Source organism: Varroa jacobsoni, unplaced genomic scaffold (genome assembly GCF_002532875.2).
Source record: "Varroa jacobsoni isolate VJ856 unplaced genomic scaffold, vjacob_1.0 scaffold_452, whole genome shotgun sequence".
Classification (NCBI taxonomy): Eukaryota; Metazoa; Arthropoda; class Arachnida; order Mesostigmata; family Varroidae; genus Varroa; species Varroa jacobsoni.
The window spans coordinates 25,509-43,504 of record NW_019213354.1 but is presented as its reverse complement, the minus strand read 5'-3'; the positions used below and the strand labels follow the sequence as shown (position 1 = coordinate 43,504).

Below are 17,996 nucleotides of genomic sequence, written 5' to 3'. Positions count from 1 at the left end.
GCTTTATGTATTATTGCTAACTATAACACATGCTCGACCTAGGATAAATGAGTGATGCGTATCTTGGAAGATATCAAATGTCTTCAGCCGATGAAGGTTATTCAGTGGAAAGGGCTCCCATTAATAAGAACCCGGTAAAGTCAAAACAAGTTTTGTGGATTAGACCTTTCCTTTGTCGTTATAAAAGAAAGCAAAACTTCGCAGGTAGGGCAATCGCGGTTACCAAACAAAGCCGCGTTTCCAGAGAAATCGAATGATCCCCAAGTCTTGTGTTCAAACAGATGTGCAGAGAAATGCAGCAATATATGCGGCTTGAGCTTGCTGGTACATTATATCCTCATACTTCTTTCTGCATACCAACCATGCTTCTATTGTAGGAAACAGTACAGCTTCGTTTTTAATTGCTCGTCATTGCTCATATACAAACAGAAGCACCTCATAAACCCAACGATGTAAGAGGCCTAATACATTATCGTTAGCCTTTTTTGCGTCTATTTTTAACTGTTTGCTCACATAAAATAAGAGTTTTATATAACACTTAGTAATAACTATTATTACTATTATTATATATATTATAATTATTGGAAAGTCATATGAAGACTGCGCCAATAGCGATAGCTTAAATAAGAACAAAAAATGAATGCCGAACGAAAGCGATGAATAATTCTACTGACAATCCAAGACAGATATGAAAAATGATGAAAATAAATGTATGGAACATGATGACGATGCGTAATGGTTTGCTATCTCAGTACTTTGGGCGGCTGTGTTGTTTCTCCCAACGAGTGTTGCAAACATTTGTTATTGAAACTCTCACAAAAAAATCACTTGATATCAAGCCGAGGTATTGTTTCATTGAATGTTCATCACAGGCTAGCCTAGTGCATGAAAACGGAGGACAAATATGTGAAATAAGTTAACAAAAAAAGAAAAAGCAAGATGCTACTCAATAGGAAACCCTAAAGATATACCAAAGAATAGACGATTACAAATAACCCTTACGAGCTTTGTGTAACCGTAAACAAGTTAGTAAAGCCAACCAAGTTAGTAAATAACTGTTGAAATACCCCGAGTTATGGTAAAGGTTGTGCAAGAGTTTATGGATTAGGGACGAACGATTTTTCATGATTTCCATGATCGCTTGATTTCGACTCTACATCACACACAGTTCGCTCTTCAGTCACATCTGCCTCAACTTGTATCATCTAAAATTGTTAGCGTACATGATTGTATATGACTTTCGATTTTAACGTAATTCGGTGAAGTGCAGTTGAACTTCGCGAAAAGAAGAGCAAGCATATCATATTTTCTGCTCTTAATTTCTGTTGAGCCTGTGTTTGTATCTCTACAAGCATATAAAATTCCCGATTCTAAAAATGAATCGTGGTCTATGTAACAATACATATTCTTTGGATATCATAGTGAAGCGGCACAGGTCACAACGAAACTCGCAAGACTTGTATAGCAGCGTACCCGTCATAAAGCAATGGTTATGTTTTTGCCAATCAAAATTGCAAATCCATAATAAGATGGCCCGGCTTCGAAATAGAGTATAGACGAAGTACATTACGTGTTGAAAGGAGCCACCCGTTAGGGGCCATGTTTAACTAAAGCGGTGCGGTGTAAAATATGTTAAATCACGTAGCAGCAGCTTATAAAGCTTCTGAAATACTCAAGTGAACGTTGGTGCCAGTCATATTAGTAACTAAACTGCAATAAACGGTGTAAACACATCAGCTAAATATACTAATATGACATAACAGCACATACGCTTTATTCAATACTGTAATATTGATCTATGGTGATTCAACAAAGTTTTACACATTCATTAGGTCCACACATGTCTGGTAACAACATGCAAGAGTCAACGTCGTGAAGTTTCATGTGTAGACTTTCTCATATTCCGACATGATTATTATTGACACAGTTGACGTTAAACAACACAACTTCTTGAACCGTTACTTTATAACAATTATAGTACTATTCAATGCTCTATTAATACTTCCGTTTTATTGATTGAGTATGTAATATTCAAGCATTTACATCGACAATTTGGCAGCATAATGAAGGGATGAATTGTGGGAGCAGTGGAATAGATCCTACAACATAGCGAAGTAAGAATATAGGTTATTACATGACATTAAGTTAACTCGGACAAGTGCTCGCGATGCACTGGATAGGTCAGCGTGAAAGACATGACGTCCATTTGTAAACAATTGACAATAGCAAAGTTTTACGGCATCCATTCCATCTATTCCATATATGTAGAATATCCGTGTGTGTGCGTGTCAGAAAACGATCTGAGAACTCGTTAAATCTGCCTAAGCAAGCTGTAAATCGTGATCATCGCCGATCCGGATGCTAGAAATGAGGTTGCGAGTTTTGTGACGCGATGCGAAACCGATTTTCATCTTGCTGCCTATACACATGCACACAAAAACCTATAGGTATAATTGCATTGTATGGTAGCTAGCAATCGGGAACAACCGAGATACACATAATTCCCGTATAGTACGGATAATAGATATCGATTAAGATAAAAAAGGTTGTCATGTACGCGCCTTCAAAAAGAACATATGTGCAATTTTTTTGCACGATTCTGTGTTTTCTCTATATGTGATCCTTTATCCATATGTTCGTATTTCGTTCGACCGATTTGTTGCATTAATATCTGCGACTGTCTGCATATAAGTGTCGCTAGGTAGCGACAGAAGTAGAAGGAAGAGGAAAAATGCAAATTTAGGTTGCAGATTTCCTCGAATTATCATTATTACTATTATCATTAATAGAAAATCTAACTAAGAGGAGACAACGTTTGTATCTTTTGGGGATTAAATCATTAAAAATGTGATGAATGCTGCTGGCCAATCTGGATATCGATGTTATGATTGGTCGCACTAGGCAAGCAAAGATTATAGCTTTTTGGACTCTCCGTACCGCGGCATGCGCGGTTGATCTATAAAGTGGACTTCCGTTCAATCTGAAATGAAAGCACGACGCGTCCAGCCGCCTTGTTTCATTTCAGGAAGATTACGGCAGAAGAAACGGCAAGTTTACACAACCGTTAATTTTGTGGAAAAATAAATTGACATGTACTATTATCTGAGTTATTAGGTGTGTTTGGCCATTACTGTACAAAGAGTGCGAATCTTGAATTATTCTAGTTTTAATGTGAATGTTTTTGAGTTCATGGCAGCTAAGTTTCAAAAGTAGCTGTAGCATCATAAATTGACACGTTTTTTGGGAATGATGATAAACTGTTGAAAATGACTGGCTAACATTTTGATGTTTAGCACCTGCAACCTGCAATTCATCTAAATGGTATCTCCCTACAACCTTAACCGTGCGTATATTTGCTTTGGATGCAAATAACTTGTTTCAATAACGGACAGAGCTGTCGTTCTGTTTGGAACAAGGATAATGTTTAACAATCGGTTTTCTTCAGCAGATTGCTTTATTCATATAAGTTCTTTCTAGTATGCTATTGATTCATAACTTTTTAGTTTCTTGTCTTCTCTAGTTTTTCTCTAAGTGTGAATGAATAGGTTTCAACGTGGAAAATAAGTGGAACTGATTCCAGCTTCATATACCGAATCGAAAGGCGTTCGAACCCCTGAGCAAGAACAGTTGCGACGAACGGCAAGTTTTTGCGCTGTATTAGTTTAGCTGCCTGGCAGTACGGTAAGGACTGGATGAGAACGAGACAGGTAAACATGTATAGGTAGCGAGGGGCCATTGCACTTCAACAAACTAGGGGAAGGGAAAAGGAATCTTGGAAGCTGTAGCGCCCTCTAACGACCACTTTGTATGATCTCCCTTTGAGGGTAACACGGCTGGATTGTTTAGCTCTCGTTTGCTCTGACCCTGCTCCCTATATCTAAATCTGGTAAAGCCACCTGCATAGGTCTTCGCGTGCTTCTGTGAGTCGATGAAAGCCGAAAATCGTTGTATACTCTAGCGGCTGCCGCCATCTGCTGACTGATAGAGTGTGAACAGCATGTTTTCAACTTCTTCAGCTTCACTCGAATTGAACAGATTTGAATCATTAGGAACGAACTGTTTATCCGTTACATGTGCTTTTTGCGGCGAATTTGCTCCTGATGGTGAATATCTATATCACAGACACGGACAGTGAGCGGTGGCTTCATATATAGGGGAAAAAGCGTAAGATGAAACCTATCTCGGAGTGGAATCCGTTAAACAAGGCTTGCGAAAAAAAGTCGTATTAGAACGACAGAAAGCTGTTCATAGTGGTATCGATACGAATCGCAAGTATGATGAAGTGCGTTTTCTCAGCGGATCCGTTGTAGGGAATAGTATAGCAACCATTGTTACGTTGACGTGGAAGAGCACGAATCGCCAGTAGTTCGAAGGGTCTGCTTCCACTTGATAGGCCGATAGTAGACGCCTAGACCGTTCGTGCTGTGCATGCGTCTGTGGAAGCCTGCGTTGGATAGGCTCAATGCACTCTATCCAAGGCTTGTAGCATTGCGCCGGCGACTCGGCCGGGCGTTTGATACGGTTGAGATTTAGAAGCAAGGGTGACCACACCAGTACCTATTATCGCTGTCTAACCGGCTATGGCTGACACTAAACGCGTAGTCGGTTTAGTACTGGCGCGAGGTGGCTCCAAGGGTATCCTCCACAAAAATCGGCGGATTCTGGCCGGTCGTCCAATGCTTAGTTGGGTTCTTCGACCAATGCAGCACTGCAAACTTATCGATGAAATTTGGGTATCAACTGATGATGACCAAACCGCGGAAATCGCTCGTGCAGAGGGGGCAAATGTATTCACACGTGGAGTTTGCTGTGCTACTGACGACGCCAGCAGCGTGTCAGCCGTTGATGAGTTCCTACGAGAAAAAAACACTAGCTTCGACGTAGTCGCCCTCGTTCAGTGCACGTCACCCTGTCTCCATCCCTGCTACCTTGACGAAGGTGTAAGAGAAATCCCAGTGATTAAGCAGAATTAATTTAATGCGAGTTGAATCTTTTTTTTCGGTAATGCATAATGTGCAGAATAAAGTTATATCAAATGTGGATAGCCGAGCTTTATCAATGAAAATAAACTCTTAGATTAAACAGTAGAGAGTTTTACTTTTTCTTTGCTGTTAAGTTTTGAAACATTTCGTTATAATATAATGTAAATGGATTTCAGCATATACGTAAAGTTAATGTTGGTAACGACACGTTAAACTTATATATGATACTACACATGTGACTCCTAGCAGATGAGAAAATGTGAGTAACAATAAAAACTTTCGTCAACGATTTCGCTGTTATTAAGTGCAGCACTTATCTCCAACTTGCTCTGTTCTACAGATATTCCCTAAATTCTGTACAAAATCATAACTCTATAGATAAAAGAATAATATTTCTCGAACACTTACTAATTGAATGATACAAACCCTGAACGACTTTTAATTCAATAGCTATTGAACTGGTACTGAACGGGTCATATGATTCCGTATTTTCGGTTACGAGGGACTTCAAGTGGCGTTGGACTGAATTGGCGCCTGCCGATGGAACCAGCCGCCCATTAAACTTCGATCCTGCTCTCCGACTGTGTAGACAACATTGGTCTGGGGAGATCGTGGAATCCGGTTGGTATTTGCCAAAAAATGAGAAGGAATACAATTGCAACCAGTCGGTCTTGATATCGCGGCTTGCCTCCAAAAGCTGCCTGGAGCGACATGTTATTTTTTAGTAATGCAACTTTGCTTAATGCTGCTTCGTACCAAATTGTAAACCTATTTTTTTACTTCCAAATTTGATTTCTCTTTATGTGCTTACAAGCCGTTAATCCGTCCTTGCTGCAAACAGACTTACACGTTTTATACAGCATTTGTTTCTCTTTGCAAAACCCGCCCCTCCCCGTAAACAGAAAATTTTGCAATGTAACAACATGGAACATTATTATTACTACTTGTTACCCAGGTCATTTCTACGTAACTCGGAGTCGATTGGCCTGTGAGGGGCTTCTTCAAGGGGGACGGTGCGGATACGTAGAGATGCCCAGCCATCTTTGCGGAGAGGTTGACAGTGATGAGGACGTAACGCTTGCTGAACTTCGTTTAGCAAAGCACGGCTATCGCGGGCCACAGGCTTCAACAGATGTCGAACTTGTGCTTGATGCGCCAACGGAATTCCAGTAAGCTTGACTATTAAAAAATATTAGTATCAGGTGAGATATTGTGCTATGAAATATCACTGGTAAGATTGGAAAATATATCAGCCGGCAGGGGGACCTGTGTACTTGAACTTTCTACCTTATACAGCATAAGAAGTTTGACTACTTTCATCAAATACGTGTATAATAATCGAGACCAAATTTACATAAACTGATGCTCTAGCTCGGGATCTGCAGGTATAATACCAATTTTATTTTTTTCTATTATAGTTATCGTCACTGCACGTCGCGATAAATAGTTATAAATTGAAATTGCTCACTCCAAGCTAACTGCGGAAACCATTGCCAGTCGCCAATTAATTATCTTAATATATATGTTTAGTTAACAATATGCTGTAAGGAAGTGTTTCCCACCATAGAATCAGCTGAGAAACCTACTCGGAATACATGTGGTAATGATCATACCTATTAGTCTGTAAAGAGAAATGTATTATTACGTATAGAATTGTACGAGTGCCGTTATTAAGGACTCCAAGTTGCTCAACTTTGGTCTGTAGTAATATTAAGTATACCTGGTCATTAACTAACTTAAAAAACCAAAAAGAGTGTTCTGCAAATGACCTTTCCCAACAGAAAAAAATAATAGCATATAATTGAAGTACGAATAATAAAAAAAGCATATGTAAAATTCGTATGATAGCAAAGCATCTTCCTAAAGGTGAAATCTTAACACCTAATCTGAATGAAAAAACTGTTTAAGGTAAATGAATATCGGTTCTGTTAGAGTAATAAAAAGGAATCCCATCATGCTTGAATCACTGGGATCATGAATTAGGCCGCAAAGTGTAAAAAGACGTACAGGAAAAATACGCAGAACCTCCTATATATATTATAGCATTCTTGTACATCAAAAGCGTATTATTATTATGAAACTGTCATGCATTGCCTTTCGTCGCTCATCACTCAGTCACATCTGTTATAGTTAAGCGGTACCACTGCGTACTTTAAACAATAAGATCCTCTGAACCTTGTATAGGTTGGTGTGAATAAATAGTAGTCATGACACGGCCATCAGGTAACTATTATTATACTGTTATACAGGAACATTGAAAAAAGGTACGGTGCAAAAAGGATGCCAGACCATTTAATTCAACTGGAGAGCTAACAAATTACTTTCTGCAGGATTTCTTTTTGCGTTTGTCCTTCGTTTAATTAATTTGAATAATTCGTTTACCTGCGTCAAAAACGACCCACCTTGAATAACTCCCTAGTTACCTACCCACTCAAGCTCATGTGCCATATTTGAAGGCGACGACGTTACTACTTCACTGCACCCGCCAAAGTATGAAGCCGGAGGTAGTTGCTTCATATTTTGTACTGTTAGACAGGATGTAAATAACTGCAATTAGCATTGAAACGCTTAATAAAAATTTAATTTATTGTGTTCGTGAAAACGGTATATCCATTCGTCCTAATCTACCTATTTTATAATATCACCTGTATCTGCTGCAAAATTGGTACACTATTCTTTCCTGATGCAGGCAAAAGGTAGTCAACTTCTTTCAGTTCTACACAAGCTGCAATATGATATACTGCACCAGAACGTAGCATAGAATTATATTTAATGCGTAGAAGATATCATCTTCCTTATCGTCTATGTAGCTCCCTATAAATAAACTCAGAGATGCATACTTAGATATCGTTTACTTCATGAATGGGTCAGACAGCATAGCTAACGAGTAAAAAACTTTTGGAAAAGAAACTCGTTAGATTTAAGTGACTAATTACGTATGTATTTGGTGTTGATGACATCATCTTGTACGCATTACGTTATGTGCGGCATCGATGGATTCATAAAATCGAGAGAAATATAAGAGTATATGAATAGATCTATATTTTTTATGCTAAGGTGCATAAGAACATAAGAAGCTGCAGTTGACTTTTCTGCATCAAAGAACAATCACTTCTGAAGTTTAGATGAATACTGTCTATTGTATTGTTGTAGTTGTTTGAAACGCACTGCACTGATATAGGCTTAGATGTTTGTCTAAAAAGAATAGAACTTACTTTCACCTTCACAGTAAAAAAAACACACACTATTTTACATAATAAAACATTCGCTTTGTTTATCGAAACCTACCACTTTTTTCAAATTAATTCACCAGATTTATTTTACCTTATTACACTGTAGTATAATTCGATACGCATTATATTAAAATATTTAGGAATGTCGTAAGTCTTTTTTCCTGGTTAGAGCAAGAAGTACAGCTTTAACCTCATATGTTACAAGTTAGGAGATTCAGGCTAACTAAGCCCTTAATTAAGGATAAACGATTTTCTTTGTACCATAATTATATCCAGTATACCGACAAAGCTAACAGAGAAACCAACCTGATTTTTAATCGAAGACTGATTGGAAAGGAATAGCAGGGCAGTAAGCGTCAATAACGGTAGCAAAACACTACATCAGAAAAAAGGAAAACCATTAAGCGAAATTTGATGATTAGCGATAGAATATTATGTCTGTAAAAGTAGACTGGAACCCTATGAAGCGGTATGAGAATTAAAATTGACAGAGTTGAGTTAGGAAACAAAAGACTAAGTTACGGTGGCTATCAAAGGGACGCGTTGAGCGGACCATATCGCTGATTAGTACTTGTTGTAGAATTACACAATGACGCCTCCTTCAATAAAACCTGGATGGACAGCGGCAACTGATGACGCGGTCGAAGGTATGCAATCTGCTGCACCAACGCTTAGCCGCCATTATCGGAAATTAATGTTTCGGAATGAATCGGAAATGAGAACTATGTTTAAACGCTCAGCGTGTGCAGATTTGTTTGCTTGTGCTGACTCACTTCATCATTTTTATGTGCATGTAAGCGTTAGATAATATAAAGTCCTACTGTCTGTATAGAATTAGTATGTAATACATTATATGTTTATGTGGATGACCAATGCGGAGTTAAGTATTATAAGACACAGATGTGTGATTGCAGCTACTAGCAGCTAAACAGGTCTACCCAATGAAAGTGGAAACGACAAAATATTAGGGTTAGCAAGACGTCTATAAATGTTTAGTTAGAATCCATATTGACCGCGATAAGCAAGGCTCATAAAAGCAACAAACTACGGAGGTAGTGGGTATAAATTGCGCTCAAATAAAACACGAAATCAGATAAAAATACAAGCGGTATGTGTTATTACTTAAGGTTAGGTTAGGTTCAAAACGATGGCTTAGACTGCTACGTTACGGGTCATGAAAGACCTAGCAGATTCAGACTCAAGTCCGTAAAATACTTTATAATCTTACCGAAAACGTATTGACTCTAAACTAAGCTAGGTATTGCGGTAACTGATTCAAGTTCATCCTTCAGTGAAACGCAATTCGCAGGTTTACGCTGGAACTAAAATCTGTAAAGCCCCATTTTGATGATGAAAACCTCCTTCCAAATAGACCACTCGTCTATTCTAGGTAATATATTCTGCTATAGAAAGAAATTAAGCTGAAATAAGCACGATATTCGACGTTTATGTTGTTTACGTCCATATCAAGTACAACGCTCAGAGAAATTATCGAATAAGAACTGCTTCTCGAGGAACGTACATCTAGCATTTTGCATTTTGTGTTCATTTTTCAATCCTTAAATGAACCATTTAGTTCGAATCGTTCCCAAAATTTACTCTAAGTTCGAGCTTCAAAGAGATTTTTCTGGCAACGAAGGACATAATTTTTAATACTTCTCGCCCATATTTCTCTGCCACTAGAAAGCTTCCGGAACAACCTAATATAGATGCAGCATATACTTAAGATAGAATTATATAATTGAGAGTGCTACTCAGCAGTGGCTTGCTAAATTCAAAAATTAGATTTTCGGCTCAAAGAATACACCTCACTCCAATGTTCGAGTTCAGTCATGATCGCTTTGAGCCATCTTTTTAAAGAAGAATAAATGGATCGGTCTATACCTCTTAGCTCTAAGCCTTTACCATACACAGAATATATTTATTGTGTTGCCTTTTTGACACCGGAACAGAATTAAAATCATAAAATTTGCTCTTTTCCGCCCCATGCACACATTTGAGATCAGGTTGCGTAATGTGAACCAAGACAGTTTTGCACTTTTCCGATAGTAAATAAAACCTGTTTTTTTAGCATAAGATAAATAGGAAAAGGGAAACAATAAACTAAAGCGGTCATTACCTTCTCATGTACTTTCAAATCTAACACATACATTGCTGAAGACAAGCGACTACATATTGTCTACGCGTCAACCATAAATCTCACTATTCCTTTCCGTGTATTTGGCGTCGATTAACAAGGAAGCCATGATGCGACAGAAACATATTCCCTTTTATTAAGTAATAGAAGAAAAAAAATAACAGTCCTCAGCACTGAATTCCTATTATACTGCTATTTTATACTTTACCGTTTAGCAATAACTTTAGAGAAAAAAATCTGCTCTTTTTTAATCTAATGGTAAATTAAATTCAGTTTACATAGCGTTAGGCCTAGCATAGGCACCAGCCGAATGGAACTTAGGCAGCGCTTTGGCGGCTCTTGTGCACCTTTCATTCTCATTCCGTCTGTTGCTCATAGATGCTTCTTCGGTGCGTCTTTTTTACTATAATTGTGTCCTAAAATTATTCATTGTGATTCCGCATATTCAATATAAAGCGCAGCAGATCTATTATGTTATAAGAATATCGCACTTCTACATCAGCAGTTTGCTCAGCATTGATATTTGTGTAGATACACGCGCATACATCACAGTGAATGGCAACGTAAAATAAGCAATACAACAATTTTTTTTTTTATTTAACTGTACGGCAGCTTGCTGTTGCATTAGTCTCCTAACTTAAACTAGCCGAACTTTTCATCATACGATACTTCGGTTTGAAGTTTGATTATCATAAGGCACAACCGATGATGACTGAATTTATTCCTCTTGCCTACATGTTTAGAAATGAAGTATTTCTTTATCACATGCATGTATAAAATATAATTGAAAGCGGGAAAGCCTACAAAATTTGACAAGCTTTAAGTTGTAAGCTGTGATTTCATCTAGTTTACAATTTGCAACTCTAGCGCGGTCACACAATGTAATCACACGTAGCCTCGCAGTGAATTCGTTTATCTTTATTCCTTTTTTCATTTTTGTTGACAACAAAAAAGTATATATATTTCTTCTTTTTCTTTTATGTATATAGTTCCGATATACTATGCTCCTGCCTGATGTTCTTTATAGCACTTGTTCTTTTTGTTCGCTTATGTATACCACTGCTATTTTAACCTACAAGCCAGTAATTTAAAGCGACTACCCTTGGCACAATAAAACACCTTACTTGCAATAACATTAACACGCTTTGTTCAAACTCTCTTCGTAGAAATTCGTTTGAAAATTTCGACACTTTTGCCTGCGAGACATCATGCGGGATCTATGGCTAACTCGGGTGCAAAAAACACGTGTGACGCAGAGATATAAGCTCATACAGGAAAAAGACAAAATTGGTTGAGGCAGACAGCATTTACACAGGTGCCAAAATAGGTGACAATTTTTTTAAGACTGAAGAAATACAAATCTCTATTGGAGGAATAATACGGTGAATGTGCGCTGAAAATATTTTAACCTGGGTTACTTCATGCCTGGTACACATTGCTTAATTATATTACTTATTATAGCGACAATTACATGAGTACAGTTCATTAGTTTTCGGTAATTTATTACTTTTTTAGTGTAAAATTACGTTTTGTGTCTCTTCCTATTCATTGGAAGTGCTAGCTTTGCGCGAACTTTGGCTGTTGCTACGTTCGTACGACATATCAACTATTCTCGAGCATGCGTGCTACGCATGTATAAATAAAATATAGAAGAAAAAACCAGATCAGGTTTCTTGTTCATCTGCTCTAGCTTGCCTTCATCAGTAAGCGATGCGTCTGGTGATATTGGCGATATACCAACAGAATATGTCCATAGACCGCGGTAATCGGTACGCAGTACACTATTTATAAAAAGCCAAATAATACGGCTATAATAGATATCCGTCCATCATGTTTTCTGGCAGGATATTAAAGCGTTATGTAAAATAACGACAGCGGCCGAACTCACTTAGTAGAGAGCACTTGGGTAACACTCCAAACTATTATATGGGGCGAGCCGACTCCAAAGAGAATTGGTCCGCTTGCAATAAAACAAAAGTACAATAAAATTTTTTTCAAAAAATCGTGATTTAAGATGGTAGTAGCCTATCATCTCTCTCGACAAAAATCGCATTAGCGATTTCATATACACACATACACATTGTTTCTTTCATCTCGAAAACTACTGATTCTGAGCATCCACAGTCATTTGTTTTTCTTGGTCCGTAATCGATTTCATAGCTAGCACTCACTGCTACCCGCTGGCAACACCTTGTATTTGACTATGTGACACCAGCGAAATTTACCACTAAGCTTAGTTTATTAAGTTTAGTTGATAGTATTAATAACGGAACTACGCAAACAATAATAGCAACATCAACGATTATCTAACATCCAGCAAGAACGTTGCCTCGAAATTGCATACGAAACTTGGTTGGCTAGCCACACGCCGCTATGGTTTCATTGTTTAGCAACATTTATTTGACGAAGGTGGAACTTCCTCTTCTGATTCAACCTGTAGCCGACGATTTCTGGCATTAGCTTGAGAAGCGCGACGATCCTGCAGTTTAGCGTTTTTCTCGAGCATCTTGCTACATAAGTAGAGGAACATCTCATTGATGCCTATAAGAAAAATGAAGATGAACACAGTCTCTCATTTTATAGTTCTTTATGGAGTAAATTTTCATATTTTCTTATACTGTTTGTGTTAGTGACGAGAATTTACGAGTATAAAATTCAATCGAGTGCCATTTCACGCAAGCCTACGATCGTTCTTTATTTCAAAGTTTATTGTTGTAACTTTTCTTCGTGTAGAAACATATTAAAAGCTGATTTTATCAACTCATAAAAAAAAACTAAGAAAAAAATCAGTGTCTGAAATTTGGGTGTCACCTCTGTTAAGCTTAGCTGAAGTTTGAAAATGAGCGGCCCCCACTGATTTAGCATATCGCTCAGCTTCTGCTAACGGTACAGCTCTTGACCCTTCTAAGTCACTTTTATTGCCTACGAGTACCAGGACAACCTGAAAAGTTGCAGAAATCGTTACATTACTACCTTACAGTTCTTTTTCGATGACAAAAAGGGGTCATTTAGTTTCCTTAATGGAGCTATATTGAACAACTAATTAGAACTGCCGAGTTCACAAACCTCATCCCCTAGCATCCTGTTGAGCTCCATTACCCAATTCTTCACCTTTCGAAACGAGTCCTCGTCCGTTAGATCATAAACTAAAAGCGCTCCATTTGAATCTCTGTAAGGCAAAAGACAAATGTGTGATGGCATACCTATAAGAAGTAAGAAGCTAACAAACGCTTTACTTGAATGAATTGTCGTTAAATGGAAAATGGTGGGTTAATGTATGAAGCAACTGACAATGGTTTAGCAAGTACGTCACTCATGGCCCCCCTTTATATATACTAGATAATTCAGGAATAATATAAGTTATCAATTTTCAGTCACTTACCAAGTAGCATTTGATAATTTATTTGACATAATACAATGTAATTAAAGATTTTTTTTTCTGAGAAGTGTTTATTTAATTTCCCGAAAAACAATTAAGTATTAATCTAACAGGAGTTGTCTTCGACCAGTTAGACTTGACCTACCGTCCTATTCTTCAACCATACATACCTATAATATATTGGTCCCAGAGCATGGAAAATTTCCTGTCCGGCCGTGTCCCAGATGTTTAATGTAACCACTTTCATCCCAATGGCTACCGTTTTTGTCAAATACGAAGCCTACGATAAAAAATAATACCAAGTAAGTATTAAACTTCCATAGTAAACTTAAAAAATCAGGCAAGCAAAAAAGAATAGTCCTGGTGATTGCTGGGGCAGAAATTTTCAAACGTACTCTAGTACTGATATCGTACTTAGCTGCCTCAAAACGTTTAATGCATTGCATTGCGTTATAGTGTTGGTGGTTGAATCACAAACAACGTAATTTTAGCCTAAGACAAAAATATTGTCATAAGATCGAATAAGCTGGATCAACGCTAAAGGGTGTAAATCGATAATGACCCCTACATAGGATTATCTAGGGGCATTACAGATGCCCCAATGAATGAAATGCAATTTTTACGTGATGTGAAGAGGCTCCACAATTATGTTTCGCTATAGGGATATCATATTTTGAAGTAACTTTTGTGACCACACCATCCAATACCATAGCAGTTTCAGGCATAAGAAATTTCTGATTGGTGGTATGTTCTTTTGTGTTAACGATGCTACAGCTCCCACTAGATTTCTAATCATTCCTTACCTGAACAGTCGAAAAATGCTGATCGTTAAATCGATCCTGAACATAACGGAGTATCATTGATGTTTTGCCCACACAGCCTTCTCCCAACAGAACCACCTGATTAGGGCAAAACCAAACAATGAATTCAATGTTCAGAACTTTTGGATATAAGGTGATGATTTTTGCTCCAAGCTACGACATAATATGCGAACCATTACGTGTTTTTTTTTTCAGGTACCACTTCGGCTCGGTGATGCCTACCTTAAAATTAAACGCGCTCGTCATGACGATCAGGTGACCCTCTTCCTCCGAATACACCTCAGCTATTACAATCGCTTGGTTTCGTCTCTTCTCAATACCTGTAAACAGTGAGAGAAATTTTGTAGAAGATAAAATTCAAGTACTTTATAGTATAGAAATGAACAGATTCTTGGTTAAAATGTAATTGAATAATATACATCAGTTCGTCCCGACAATGCTTCTTGGAATATATAAAATGCAATAGTGGTCAAAATTACCAAGTTAAGCGCGAAACACGCCCGTCGACCTCCTAAGAGTCATCAGGTCACACAAATTTTCATCTGAAACGTGCTTGCCAAACCCTTTACGGATAGTTCGACCGATTCAACAGATTAACCACGTTTGAATCTGTTAACTTTTCTCTATAGATAGAAGAAATTCATGAAAGAGATAAAGAAAAAAACTAAAGGAGAAACTTTTTTGCATAGTAGACACTGGGATAAACGAAAAAGCTATTGATTAAGTTATCCACAACATAGGTTTTAAACATATTTACTTTTATATGTTCAACAGACTCCGGTAATGGGTTCTACCGGGTAATTGCGGTTGATTAATTCGAATGTCACTGTTGCTGCTGTGGCTGTAAAGGACAGATCTGTGTCAATTATTGTTAATCTGCGTCTGTATGATACTCTATCATTGTTCACGTTCGTATGCGAGTCATTTTCGAAACGCTATGTAAACGATATAATAGCAGTCTTCTTCAGAAGTTTTTTAGCACTGGAACATTCATTTACCATTTCTTAAAGCATCTTGGGTAGTCAGACTGTGTTATCATTCCACTATCCGCAATAATCTAATAAGGTAATTCACGGCCTCAAACAGCTGTCCTTGAACGAAACAAATCTACATGGCAACCAGAGGCCACATGCAGTTAGAACAATGGGATCATTGTTTCTGATATGAAACAGTGGAACGTTTGACCGGTTAATAACTCTCAAACTATCAAATCAATCATTTTTGCAAGATACTTATTTTGCACAAATGCCAGCGCCATTTCTCAACTGGTTATCATATAATCCAGGTATTCAAAAACTGTAACAAAAATAAAATTACAAAAATTTAAAAAACAAAAAAAAAAGCTCAGTAACTACAAACTAATCGCAGATAACTCGATGAATTGCTTCTTAAAGAACGCACAGTTTATAGGTATATAATGATAAACTACTGTGCGATTGCTTGTCGAACTTAATCTAACCACCCGAGCGCAAAGAGAGAATATTGACTTCTTATGTCAATATCCACTCTTTGAAGCGGAACGTCAAGTGGCAATTCACCAAATTTCATATCGACTGAAACACTGTATAATAACAACTATAGATGTGATTGCAATGAATGTCAACTAATCCGATTTAATTTGGTGATAACAGTCAATTTCATATCACTTCAGTGTTGGCAAGTTTGCCAAGCTTGTACTTGTCGTGTCGGGTACTAGTAAGACAACCTGCAACCTGGTAGACCCTAATAATTCTGTTATCTAACTGCGTAAACAATGCAGGGTATCGAGCTCCTGTATGAACCGTCTTTATATCAAGCGTGAATTGTGATTGTATGGTCTATTCAAAGAAAACAAACGCTTCTAACGGTCGGAAGTCTAATTTTTTAAAAATGACGTCAATCTATTAAACTCCGAAATGATATAACCGGAGTAGAATTGAAAGTCATTTACGTTTATTCTTCACATGCATGATTGACAACAACACGAAATGCCGAGCATTTCCAAAATGTTGACAAGCACAAAATAATTTTTTGGTCTCTTGGCTACATTTCATCTTCATATTATAAATCGATATAAGAGTAGATATTGGCTATGCGATATGTAAATATGTTGCTACAAGGAACTACATAGTACGATATAAACCAAATAGTTCTAGTTAACATAGCCATGTTTTCAATTTGCAAAGCCTGTCGACCTGTTTTAACCACTATGTGTAGATTATTTCAAAGAAAATTGTTATGGTGTTCTTGATCTTTAGTTAAATTCTATGATACGAAGTGTCTACGAATCTATCTAAGATTGGACTTACACCGGGCTTGCATTAGTAATGGCCCTAAATTACAGCAGACAGGCTATTGTTGGGAATATCCAAGCTCAGTATAACCTTGGGCTTCGCGTTACAGAGCTTTGTGCACCAAAAAAGGCTCACCTTGTGGTAAAAGGTGGCTGTAAGACGTTCCTACATAACGTGCACCTTTCGTATACGAAGAACCCACACCCTTACTTGAACACAATTGAAACGGTTTGGCTATGACAGCGATTTCAACGATCACACCATTGCGTACTGTAACGCAGAAGTGGCAAAACAATGTAAGTCGAGTATTCATTATATTTTCCTAGATGTCATTGCTACGTATGCGCCTGCACAACTACACTAATCCTTTTCATCACCATTATTTTAATTATTTAAATCTAAATACTTGAATGAAATCATTATTGGCTCATCGAAGAAACTTTTAAAAAGAAAAGTTATCTTTATAAAGGTTTCCCTTGATAACGATAACATTTATAACTTTTAAATAATATTTTAATTTCATCGCCAAACAACAACTATGCGCAATTCGAAAATGCCTATCGTTTCTATGCTATCAATTCAGATTAGCATAATAAAAAATATCATCTGATATCTATAAGCGCTTGTTGTATAGCGTCTATAATTTTATTACAGTCATTTAAAAGAGCCAGTTATACTGTGTATAATTCATGGATAAACCGATTTCGATATTTGCTGAAAACGGCAACAGCCATGACTCGGGCAGGGTTTTATAAAACAAAGAATACGTTGCATGTTCCAGTTCATTTCAAGAGTGGTTATAATTATTAGAAGATCAGCGACCACTCTGTTGTTGTATGCGACTGTTTACAAGACTGCAGCTTTTCAGTTTAGATACATGTGCACGTCAGAGAAGTGGACCTAAAGGACCTGTTGGGGCAATAACAAGCAGAAATAGAGAAACTGTCCGTACGTAAATAGCATCAACAATAATATAAATAAACAAAAAAGGCAACAATAAGCTTAATTAAGTCAACTATTTTATTCTCCGCATCTGCTGCATCTACTGATGGACAGACTTTGCGTACTTCTAGTTCTTTATTGGTCACAGGCGCGATACCGTAGCAAAACACTTACCTTCAGCTGTGTGGTATACCAGTGTTGAATAACTTCCCTATTATTTGGTTTAACT

General features: G+C 37.5%; 2 protein-coding genes across 4 annotated transcripts; one reads left to right on the top strand and one right to left on the bottom strand.

The window, feature by feature from the left end:
- The first annotated feature begins 3,419 nt into the window (after positions 1–3,419).
- Csas (CMP-sialic acid synthase) lies at positions 3,420–7,589 on the top strand. Of its 3 annotated transcripts, none has more exons than XM_022833414.2 (4): positions 3,420–4,938; positions 5,433–5,603; positions 5,938–6,151; positions 6,401–7,589. In XM_022833414.2, the coding sequence occupies exons 1-4, from the start codon at positions 4,581–4,583 to the stop codon at positions 6,423–6,425; spliced, it is 768 nt and encodes a 255-aa protein (XP_022689149.1). In that variant the 5' UTR covers positions 3,420–4,580; the 3' UTR covers positions 6,426–7,589. The 3 variants fall into 3 exon arrangements, with proteins under 3 accessions (XP_022689149.1, XP_022689150.1, XP_086824517.1); XM_022833415.2 differs by having other exon boundaries at positions 5,938–6,184; XM_086968391.1 differs by having other exon boundaries at positions 5,938–7,589.
- A 2,871-nt stretch (positions 7,590–10,460) lies between these two features.
- LOC111260553 (ras-related protein Rab-21) lies at positions 10,461–14,861 on the bottom strand. Its single transcript, XM_022833412.2, has 6 exons — positions 14,775–14,861; positions 14,535–14,630; positions 13,902–14,011; positions 13,419–13,521; positions 13,164–13,293; positions 10,461–12,893 (listed from the first exon to the last, which is right to left on the bottom strand). Exons 1-6 carry the CDS (start codon positions 14,796–14,798, stop codon positions 12,739–12,741), a joined length of 618 nt encoding a protein of 205 aa, XP_022689147.1. The 5' UTR covers positions 14,799–14,861; the 3' UTR covers positions 10,461–12,738.
- Between the last annotated feature and the right edge of the window lie 3,135 nt (positions 14,862–17,996).